This window comes from Scyliorhinus canicula, chromosome 2, assembly GCF_902713615.1.
Source record: "Scyliorhinus canicula chromosome 2, sScyCan1.1, whole genome shotgun sequence".
Classification (NCBI taxonomy): Eukaryota; Metazoa; Chordata; class Chondrichthyes; order Carcharhiniformes; family Scyliorhinidae; genus Scyliorhinus; species Scyliorhinus canicula.
Window position 1 is genome coordinate 274,485,348 of NC_052147.1, and position 12,210 is coordinate 274,497,557.

The window sequence follows — 12,210 nt, forward strand, 5'->3', positions numbered from 1 at the left end:
TTCGCTGCAAATTCCTATTTTCTTACTTTCTAACCAGGTCAATATTTCAGAGCCACACTGGAGGAGTCCTACACTGTTGAGTGCCGATTTAGCAGTAGTAAAAAAAGACTTCAAGGCGGCCCAATTTAAGAAAGGGACAAAGATAGCACAGATTTGTCACAGGGGAAAATGTTTTACGGTATCTGATTTAATATTTCGGCAGACACCGAAACAGATTACCCTCATTTGCCATTTTGTGGGATCCTGTTATGCACCAACAGGTGGCCACATTTTCTTCCACATAAAAATCAAGGCAACTCAAAGCTATCACTGGTTGTGAAGTATTTTGACACTTCCTTAATGAATGAATGTTCTTTCTTCAACTGAAGAATTCTTGGCTTCAAAGTAACAAGCACAGGACTGCAGTGGTTCAAGGCAGCAGCCCAGTACCACCTTGAAGGGCAACTGGGGATGGCAATAAATGCTGCCCTACCCAGCGACATCCACATCCCATTCATGAATAGAAAAGTCAACAGCTAGCACGGTGGTCAAGGCAACAGAGAGATGTACCAAAGCAGGAAGGAATGAAGAAAATCCATTTATGTTGCACCTTTCACAAATCTAATATGGCACCCCAAAGTGTTTTACAGTCGAAGAAGTCATTTGGAAATGTAGGTACTGCTGTATTGTAGTAAACATGGCATCCAATATACACATCACAAACTCCAATATTAGTTACGTGACAATGACCAGATTTTAGATATGCTAATTTAAGAATAAGTGCAGGCCAGACAGTGAGAAACCTCCCCTGCTCTTCAAAATAGTGCAAGAGATCTTTCACATCAAAGTAGTGTCTCCAGTCTAAAGACTCATCCAAAATAAATAAACTTTATAATAACAATCTTTTTCATTTCATTATTGTCACAAGTAGGCTTACATTAATGCTGCAATGAAGTTATTGTGAAAAGCCCCCAGTCGCCACACTGCGGCACCTGTTTGAGTAACAGAGGAGAATTCAGAATGTCCAATTCACCCAACAGCATGTCTTTCAGGACTCGTGGGAGGAAACCAGAGCATCCGGAGGAAACCCACACAGACACGGGGAGAACGTGCAGACTCCGCACAGGCAGTGACCCAAGCCGGGAATAGATCCTGGGTCCCTGGCGCTGTGAAGCAACAAGTGCTAAGCACTGTGCTACCACGCTGCTATAAGATGCCACCTCCAACAGTGCAGTACTTCCTTAGTATCGTACTGGGCAGTGAGACTGGATTTGTGCTCAAGTCTAGAAATTAGGCTTGAACCCTGGACCTTACGACTCCAATGAGATGGTGTTGTCAACTGAACCACAGCTGGCACCAAGGGGCCACAAATGAAGTGATCCCACAGATGAAGCACCCAGCCCAAGCTTGGGTTGGCACTCCTCAAAAGTCAGCAGAATCAAAATGCCCCTGGCGTGTTTTACTTTAAAAATATCACTGATCAAAGATTGGGCTGTGCAGAAAAGCTGCCAATTCAAATCATATCGGCTACAAGAGCAGTTGGAAAGAAGCAGCATTCAGATTCTCTCTCTCCTCTCTCTCTCCCCCCCCCTCCTCTTCCCCTCTCCTTTCCCTCCCCCCTCCCACTCCGAGCCCCTGCTTTATCTGGAGACTTCTGGCTTTTCTTTCTAGTTTCAAATTGTAAACAATCAATTCACTGTTACCCCAGGTATACTCGAGTTCCTACATTAAAAAGTTGAGGAAATCAAGTGGTTCCAACAGTTTATAGCCAAGAATTCCAGATCCAATTTACAGCCCAACTGGTTTTATGCCAACTTCGTCCCACACATGAGCCAACCAACATATCCTCTTAGTCCTTTCCCCCTTGAAGCACATCTTTATTGTTTCAGTTCTCTACCTGAAGGCAGGTCCAACCCACAGCGTGAGAACCACCATCATGGGTCAGGCAAGGGGTGCTTTACATCCTCCCCAATTCTTGGGTAAAAGAAATATCCCTCCCGAATTTCCTCTTGGATTTATATTAGCTCTGGATACACATGAAAATGTTTTCCTTTTCTTCTAGAGAATGAGGTGATAATCGTTTAGGATATAATTGTTGCCTAGTCCCATGCCCTTTCACAGCCAGAAAATACCTCAATCTGGACAGGCTGCAGAGTCAGTGGTTAGAAATGAAACCAATTCAGAAGATTACACATCTAACAGAGCTAAAAGACAGGTCATGGTGGGGAGGTGGATTTGTAATCTTGGCCTGGACTGAAAGCAGATGGACTGCAGCAACTTGAGAAGGCGTCTCACCTCCGCCACTCCAGGGCAATTGGAAACTGGCCTTGCCAGTAACATTCATATCCCATAAAATACTAATTTTTAAATAAAGAATTAAAGTTCATCATAGTAGTTCAAACACTGACTATTTTAAACACCATCATTAGCCTGGGTGGCTTGTAAAAATCCATTTAATTGACAGACATCTTTAGGAATTCTGCCATCCTTCCCTAATCTAGTCTATATACCAGTGACCAGTTGAGGCGGCATCTTATAAGGGCACGAGTTTGAAGGCTTTGTTAACGGCACCTCTGCCATTCTTGCCGACTCAGTACTCTACAAGCCCAGTGGTAGTGGAAGCCCCGAGTGTGTGGGGGCAATGGAGGCAGCACATGAGACGGGACGGGGCGCCGGTGTGGTCACCGATCTATCACAATCACAGGTTCATAAGAACGCAAGAACTAGGAGCAGGAGTAAGCCATCTGGCCCCTCGAGTCTGCTCCGCCATTCAATGAGATCATGGCTGATCTTTTGTGGACTCAGCTCCACTTTCCGGCCTGAACACCATAACCCTTAATCCCTTTATTCTTCAAAAAACTATTTATCTTTACCATAAAAACATGTAATGAAGGAGCCTCAACTGCTTCACTGGGCAAGGAATTCCATAGATTCACAACCCTTTGGGTGAAGAAGTTCCTCCTAAACTCAGCCTCAAAATAAGGGGAAGTAGATTTAGGACTATGCCCCCTAGTTCTGCTTTCACCCGCCAGTGGAAACAACCTGCCCGCATCTATCCTATCTATTCCCTTCGTAATTTTATATGTTTCTATAAGATTCCCCCCTCATCCTTCTAAATTCCAACGAGTACAGTCCCAGTCTACTCAACCTCTCCTCGTAATCCAACCCCTTCAGCTCTGGGATTAACCTAGTGAATCTCCTCTGCACACCCTCCAGCATCAACACGTCCTTTCTCAGGCAAGGAGACCAAAACTGAACACAATACTCCAGGTGTGGCCTCACTAACACCTTACACAATTGCAGCATACCCTCCCTAGTCTTAAACTCTATCAATGAAGGACAAAATTCCATTTGCCTTCTTAATCACCTGTTGCATCTGTAAACCAACTTTTTGCGACTCATGCACTAGCACACTCGGGTCTCTCTGCACAACAGCATGTTTTAATAGTTTGCCATTTAAATAATAATCCCTTTTGCTGTTATTCCTACCAAAATGGATAACCTCATTTGTCAACATTGTATTCCGTCTGCCAGACCCTAGCCCATTCACTTAACCTATTCAAATCCCTCTGCAGACTTCCAGTATCCTCTGCACTTTTTGCTTTACCACTCATCTTAGTGTCACCTGGAAACTTGGACACATTGCCCTTGGTCCCCAAATTCAAATCATCTATGTAAATTGTGAACAATTGTGGGCCCCAACGCTGATCCCAGAGGGACACCACTAGCTACTGATTGCCAACCAGAGAAACATCCATTAATCCCCACTCTTTGCTTTCTATTAATTAACCAATCCTCTACCCATGCTACTACTTTACTCTTAATGCCATGCATCTTTATCTTATGCAGCAACCTTTTGTGTGGCACCTTGTCAAGGCTTTCTGGAAATCCAGATATACCACATCCATTGGCTCCCCGTTATCTACTGCACTGGTAATGTCCTCAAAAAATTCCACTAACTTAGTTAAGCACGACCTGCCCTTTTTGAACCCATGCTGCGTCTGCCCAATGGGACAATTTTCATCCAGATGCCTCACTATTTCTTTCTTGATGATAGATTCCAGCACCTTCCCTCCTACCGAAGTTAAGCTCACTGGCCTATAATTTCCCGCTCTCTGCCTACCTCCTTTTTTAAACAGTGGTGTCATGTTTGCTAATTTCCAATCCGCCAGGACCACCCCAGAGTCCAGTGAATTTTGGTAAATTATCACTAGTGCATTTGCAATTTCCCTAGCCATCTCTTTTAGCACTCTGGGATGCATTCCATCAGGGCCAGGAGACTTGCCTACCTTTAGCCCCATAAGCTTGCCCATCACTACCTCCTTAGTGATAACAATCATCTGAAGGTCTATCAGTCACTGGCATGTTATTTGTGTCTTCCACTGAAGACCGACCCAAAAACCCTGTTCAGTTCCTCAGCCATTTCCTCATCTCATCCTCTAAAGGACCAATATTTACCTCAGCCACTCTTTGTTTTATATATTTGTAGAAACTTTTACTATCTGCTTTTATATTCTGAGCAAGTTTACTCTCAATCTATCTTACTCTTAATTATAGCTTTTTAGGAGCTTTCTGTTGCCCCCTAAACATTTCCCAGTCCTCTAGTCTCCCACTAATCTTTGCCACTTTGTATGCTTCTTCCTTCAATTTGATAATCGCTTGGAAGGTTCTCCACTGTTTCACCATAAAGTCTTCGCTCCCAGTCTACTTTAGCTAGTTCTTCTCATCCCATTGTAATCTCCTCTGTTTAAGCACAAAACACTAGTATTTGATTTTACCTTCTCACCCTCCATCTGTATTTTAAATTCCACCATATTGTGATCGCTCCTTCAGAGAGGATCCCCAACTACGAGATTAATCAATCCTGTCTCATTACACAGGACGAGATCTAGGACCGCTTGTTCCCTCGTAGGTTCCATTACATACTGTTCTAGGAAACTATCGCGGATACATTCTATAAACTCCTCCTCAAGGCTGCCTTGACCGACCTGGTTAAACCAATCAACATGTAGATTAAAATCCCTCATAACTGCTGTACTATTTCTACATGCATCAGTTATTTCTTTGTTTATTGACTGCCCCAACATAATGTTACTATTTGGTGGCCTATAGACTACTCCTATCAGTGACTATTTTGCCTTACTATTCCAGAGTTCCACCCAAATGGATTCAACCTTATCCTCCATAGCACCGATGTCATCCCTTACTAAGTCCCCGGGGCCGGATGGGATTTATCCTAGGATTCTCTGGGAAGCCAGGGAAGAGATTGCTGAGCCTTTGGCTTTGATTTTTAGGTCATCATTGGCTACAGGAATAGTGCCAGAGGACTGGAGGATAGCAAATGTGGTCCCTTTGTTCAAGAAGGGGAGTAGAGATAACCCCGGTAACTATAGGCCGGTGAGCCTAACGTCTGTGGTGGGTAAGGTCTTGGAGAGGATTATAAAAGATACGATTTATAATCATCTAGATAGGAATAATATGATTAGGGATAGTCAGCATGGTTTTGTGAAGGGTAGGTCATGCCTCACAAACCTTATCGAGTTCTTTGAGAAGGTGACTGAACAGGTAGACGAGGGTAGAGCAGTTGATGTGGTGTATATGGATTTCAGTAAAGCGTTTGATAAGGTTCCCCACGGTCGGCTATTGCAGAAAATACGGAGGCTGGGGATTGAGGGTGATTTAGAGATGTGGATTAGAAATTGGCTAGTTGAAAGAAGACAGAGAGTGGTAGTTGATGGGAAACGTTCAGAATGGAGTTCAGTTACGAGTGGCGTACCACAAGGATCTGTTCTGGGGCCGTTGCTGTTTGTCATTTTTATAAATGACCTAGAGGAGGGCGCAGAAGGATGGGTGAGTAAATTTGCAGACGACACTAAAGTCGGTGGAGTTGTAGACAGTGCGGAAGGATGCTGCAGGTTACAGAGTGACATAGATAAGCTGCAGAGCTGGGCTGAGAGGTGGCAAATGGAGTTTAATGTGGAGAAGTGTGAGGTGATTCACTTTGGAAAGAATAACAGGAATGCGGAATATTTGGCTAATGGTAAAATTCTTGGTAGTGTGGATGAGCAGAGGGATCTCGGTGTCCATGTACATAGATCCCTGAAAGTTGCCACCCAGGTTGATAGGGTTGTGAAGAAGGCCTATGGTGTGTTGGCCTTTATTGGTAGAGGGATTGAGTTCCGGAGCCATGAGGTCATGTTGCAGTTGTACAAAACTCTAGTACGGCCGCATTTGGAGTATTGCGTACAGTTCTGGTCGCCTCATTATAGGAAGGACGTGGAAGCCTTGGAACGGGTGCAGAGGAGATTTACCAGGATGTTGCCTGCTATGGAGGGAAAATCTTATGAGGAAAGGCTGATGGACTTGAGGTTGTTTTCGTTAGAGAGAAGAAGGTTAAGAGGTGACTTAATAGAGGCATACAAAATGATCAGAGGGTTAGATAGGGTGGACAGCGAGAACCTTCTCCCGCGGATGGAGGTGGCTAGCACGAGGGGACATAGCCTTAAATTGAGGGGTAATAGATATAGGACAGAGGTCAGAGGTGGGTTTTTTTACGCAAAGAGTGGTGAGGCCGTGGAATGCCCTACCTGCAACAGTAGTGAACTCGCCAACATTGAGGGCATTTAAAAGTTTATTGGATAAGCATATGGATGATAAGGGCACAGTGTAGGTTAGATGGCCTTTAGTTTTTTTCCATGTCGGTGCAACATCGAGGGCCGAAGGGCCTGTACTGCGCTGTATCGTTCTATGTTCTATGTACTATTGCCAGAATGTGATCCTTAAATAACAGAGCTACACCACCTCTCTTACCTTCCTAATAGTTTGATACCCTCGGATATTTAACGCCCAGTCGTGACCATCCTTTAACCATGTTTCAGTAATGGCCACTAAATCAGTCATTCACGATGATTTGCGCCATCAACTCATTTACCTTATTCTGAATACTACAAGCATTCAGGTAAAGTACACTTATGTTGGCTTTTATACCTCTTTTGAAACTTAACACCTCGATCAGTAACCTTTCCCAAGTTATATTTCCTCTTAACTTTTCTCCTAATTTTCATTGTCGTTGAACGCATATCTTCATATAACAACCTGCTGCGTCGCTTACAATTTGTTTTTATTTCCCGTTTTATTCCTTTTAGTATTACTGGGCCTATTCACCGAGCTCCCCTCAGTCACTGTCGCCCTTTTTGACGATGTCTTCTCTGCCTTACACTTTTCCCCCTTCCTGCCTTTTGTTTCTGTCCCTGTTTTACTACTTTCCGACTTCCTGCATTGGTTCCCATCACCCTGCCACATTAGTTTAAACCCTCCCCAACAGCTCTAGCAAACTCCTCCCCTAGGACATCGGTTCCAGTCCTGCCCAGGTGCAGACCATCCAGTTTGTACTGGTCCCACCTCCCCCTCAGTGTCTGTGTGGGTTCGCTTGGGGGGGGGGGGGGGGGGGGAGCAGGGTGAGAGAGCGTGAGAGATCTCTTCATTGAGGAGAGTTTCCTCAAACCTGGAGGAGATAGAAGAGTTCGAGTTGCCGGGGGAGGGGGAATGGGTTCCGGTACCTGCAGATATGAGATTTTGTTCGGAGGCAGGTCCCGAGCTTCCCTCGCCTCCCTCCAAGGGGGCTACAGGATAAGGTGATGTCTAAAACAGGCCGTTTGGGAGGGGAGGGTCTCGGAAATATACAAGGAACTGATGGCATGGGAAGGGGTTACAATTGGGGAGGTGAAGAGGAAGTGGGAGGAAGAGTTGGGAGGAGAGTTGGAAGTCGGATTATGGGAGAAGGCCCCAAAGAGAGTCAATGCATCCCCGTGTTCCGGGCTTAGCCTGATCCGGTTCAAGGTGGCTCACATGGCTCATGACTGTGGCCTGGATGAGTAGGTTTTTTGTGGAGGTGGAGGACAGGTGTGAGCATTGTGGGGGAGGTCCTGCGAATCATATACACATGTTTTGGGTGTGTCCGAGGCCACAGGGATTTTCAGATGTCATGTCAGAGGTACTGGAAAGTGACACCAAGCCATTCATAGACTTCATCAAGGAGAATTGACCGTCAGCAAGGGGGGGCGGGCATGGAAGTGACGAATAAGTGCAGGGAATCTAATGTATGGCTAGTTAGGCTTTATTGTGGGGCTCTGGTGTGTTGGATTTCTCGGTGTTTAAAATGTTAAAATTATAATTGTCTCAATAAAATATTTTCTAAATACCCATGACCCCAGTGCCCCAACAAGCATAGTGACTTGAAGATGCTGGAAATATGCAGCAAGTCAGCTCACAACTGGGGAGTGAGAGTTAATGTTTCAAGTTGGAGCAGAAGGTTCCTGACCTGAAACATGAACAGCTTCTCTTCCTACATGCTCCCTGACTGGAATTTACAGCATATTTTGTGGTTTCCATTCCAACTCCCACTCAGGTTGCCAACACTCCAGGATTGACAGGTCGCTCTCTATGAGTGTTCAACCGTGGAATAAAAACTCATGGCAATAAAGGTCTAATTACTTTGAATATTTCTCTTGTGCAGATATAAAAACGTGGATGGGGGAAGGGGATGAATACGTTGACCAACTCATGGCTGGGCAGGCATACATTTGATCAGCAACCCCCCCCCCCAAACTTAGCAGGTACACACTCCAGACTATTCCTAACAAGTTCACAAAGGGTAGCACAGTGCCAGGGACCTGGGTTCAATTCCCGATTTGGGTCACTGTCTGTGCAGAGTCTGCATGTTTTCCCTGTGTCTGTGTGGGTTTCCACTGGGTGCTCCGGTTTCCTCCCATGCTCGTTAGGGAAATTGGACATTCCAAATTCCCCCTCGGGTGTACCCAAACAGGCATTCGGAGTGTGGCGAAAGGGGATTTTCACAGAAACCTCATTGCAGTGTTAAAGAAAGCCTACTTGTGATACTAATAAAGATCATGCTAGAAAAGTAACAGGAGCAACAACCAACTCAAGTAAAGTCACCACAGTCTCAGATGACCATCGACTGCTTTCCCCTTTGAGGGGAACCAACTATTCACAGACTAAGCCAGCAACAGTTACAACAACAGGCTTCATGGAAATTGGAGCACAATTTTCCCAGGAGGTGAGGCTCCTGTTAAACATTAACTTGGGACGCTCAACTCAGCATGGTTTACATTTAGTCAGTCACTGAGAGGACCTCAACAATCTCCAAACCTGGGTACAAATATGAGCTGCATAAAACCGGAGCAGGAATTGGCTCGGTTTCTTCAGGTATCTTTTCACAACGGTCACTTTTGCACCATAATGTACATTTCCCATGGAGAGAAGAGGAGAAACAAAATTGGTCCTTCTATAATCTAGCACCCAATGGACTGAGCAGCAGTCTGCCATCAGCTGCAACTCTACAGTGTTTCAAGACAGACGCAAAGAGCGTAAAGCGCTTATCACAGCACAAACAGATGGACGGCAAAGCGCAGCCACAGATACACCACACCAAAGGCAAAAAAGGAACAACGTGGTCACCTGATTTCGGAGCAGGTTGGACTGAGCAACGATATGCGCCACAAGTTTCCCCTGGCACCATTGAGGCGCAGCTTTCTCAAGCAACGAGACAGGCTAGGGAGGAAAATAAACACAAAAAAAAAAGCACACAGAAAAGATTACAGCAAGAGCCACAGCTTGGTAAGTTGGGATGGAGGGGGTGGAGTGAAAAAGAGGGGGCATGGGAAAGGTGGGTGGGGGAGGGGGAAAAGAATAACATTGTATTAATCAACAGCACTGAGCCACAGATACACCAGCTTCTCGTGGACTTCCCAGCAACACAGTTAAACAAGAGCAGGTCAGCTGTAAAGAACAGTTAATTAGACAGAAGAGCAGTTAGTCACAGTAAGTTACCAATCTCCACAATGCAACACATTTAGCACGTGGTGGGGCAGAGGGTGAAACAGTGCACGAGCGAGAGTGGTTTTGCAGATAAGCCTCAAGTGGTGCAAGCAGTCAGGATTGACTTTGGTCCAGGATCCAGGTGCCGAGGTTTGACCAACAGCTAATGTGCTCCAGCGTGAAGGGAACGACTGTTTCACAAGAGTGCTCAAGAAAAAACAACATACTGTAAATCGAAACCCAAAATTCAAGGATCCAAACAACCTATATTCACTGATCACTTCTTAGGATAATGCTCAACAAGTGTCATCGATCTTCACAGACTTAAAAAAAAGAACTTGGCTTCGAAAACGGAAACACCTGAAAAAAAGGGTGAGTGGCGGGGGGGGGGGGAGGAGAAAGTGGAAAGGGGGGGGGGGAAAGAGAAGAGAGGAAAGGGAAGGAGAGTTTGGATTCAGAGTTTGACATAACAAGTTAGTAGCAGTAATAAGTCTCAAGAATCACCCTCCTGCTCCAATGCAACTGTTTCTCTGTACAGCACACTTTGGGGACTCCGATCTGGGACAGCCTGCAGAAGGAGGTTCCTGCATTCCCACTGTGTCCCAAGGGCATTTGGTAGGCAGTGTTACACCACCACCACGTTTGACTTGACACGTTTCTCACACCGCCAACCCCAAAAATCTATTTCCCATTGATGGAAAATGCAGAAACTCTTGTGCTTGCACGCAACCCTTCAGCAATGTGAATGACCCAAGTTTAAAATGGGCTTGAAAAAAAACGCTGATATTTGGAAAACCATAACCCTTTTGACTTATGTCAAGGAGTCTGAAATCATTCTGGTTTTGACCCAAAAACTCCTCCTGTCCCGAAGATGGGAACTTAAGAAATATGGTTCCTTCACACAAATTGGTGTCTCCTTACATGATCAGCAGTATTGGCAGATACTACCCCCAATTCTATCTGTACCCCAACACCCACACACCTGAACCTTGCTGCAGCGATCACTGGATAGATGTGCAACACAGCCGCCTTGGGCTGTTTCTTCCCGCCCCCACCCCCCTTTCCCAGAGGAAAGGCTACGCAGTTTTTTTTTTAATTTCCTTTTTTCTGGCAAGCAGCTTCTCAGGGTCTTCCAAGAACACATGCCAGCTGTTATGAGGACCGACACACATTTTAATCCTTTAAACACAATGGATGCAATGAATGTGTCACACAGTGACAGGAAAATGCTGGTGGTCAGGAGGCAACAGAAGATGCAGCCCATAGCTCCCCACCCAAAAAAAGTCAGCTCAAGATTGCGTCACGATTCAAAATAATTGGCGAACAAGCGAAGTGATGAAAAAATTCCTGAGGGTGGAGCAAGTTTGATCGAGCTATTCAAATGGGAATTGGATTGCTATCTGAAAAGGAAGAACATGCAAGGTTATGGGGATAAAGCAGGGGAGTGGGACTAGGTAGAATGCTCTTTGAGAGCCAGTGCAGACTCAATGGGCCAAATGGTCTCCTTCCGCACTGTAAATTTTGTGATTTCTTTGGCTGAAAACCATGAAAAAAGGAAGTGGAATTTGTTCAAGTTTCTCATTTTGGAAGGTTGGGAAATATATATTTTATAAATTCAATTCTCTCCACTGGAAGTGCTGTACACAAGGACAGCTCACTTTCCATAGTGATGCCGAAGAGCCTGTTCCCATGCTGTATTGTTCTTTGTCTTTGGTTGGATGCAGATTAAAACTGCCTGATCACTTTCACATCAAGGTCATGGTTAACAATCATGTCACATTTATAACCCACATCCTTCAAGCCTAAAAATACTTTAAAATTGTTGAAGAGTTTGCATTTGAAGCACACTCTAAAACAGTGGGGGCAGCCATTCAGCCCACAAGCACGTTCTGCCATCCAATGAGACCATGGCCGCACTTTATCTTAAAAGCCGGGAGATGGTAGCGGTGGTAATGCATTAGTAATCCAGTGGCTCAGCCGAATGCTCTGGGGATAAGTGTTCAGACTGCAGCAGCTGGAGGAATTTAAAATCCATTAATAAAATCTGGAATTAAAAGCTAGTTTCTGTAATGGTGACCACAAAACCATGATAGCCATGAATACCCTTCTGGTTCACTAATGTTCTTTTGGAAACCTGCCGTCCTTCTTCAGTCCGTCCTGCATGGGATTCCAAACCCCACAGCAGTGTAGCAGACTGTTAACGGCCCTCATTCAGCAAATGCTGGCCATGCCAACATCATTCACATCTCATGAAAGATTAAAGAAACACTTCATCTACCGGCCTCTGTTCCGTAACACTCAATATTCTTGCCTATTTCAACAATCTTCAGTCTTTAAATTTCCAATTGCTCTAGCTTTATCTGGGAGTTCCAGATTTCCACTCCCCTTTATACT

At 45.0% G+C, this 12,210-nt stretch overlaps 1 protein-coding gene across 5 annotated transcripts in view; it reads right to left on the minus strand.

The window, feature by feature from the left end:
- Positions 1–12,210, minus strand: part of LOC119962145 (myc box-dependent-interacting protein 1-like) — a 164,898-nt gene that overhangs the window by 71,431 nt on the left and 81,257 nt on the right. For 4 of the 5 annotated variants that reach the window (XM_038790074.1, XM_038790071.1, XM_038790072.1 and 1 more), the window contains exon 7: positions 9,457–9,549. The exons of the other annotated variant lie outside the window; for it this stretch is intronic. In XM_038790074.1, the coding sequence (XP_038646002.1) occupies positions 9,457–9,549 (93 nt within the window). The remainder of the gene's footprint in view (positions 1–9,456; positions 9,550–12,210) is intronic. 5 annotated transcript variants of the gene reach the window in all.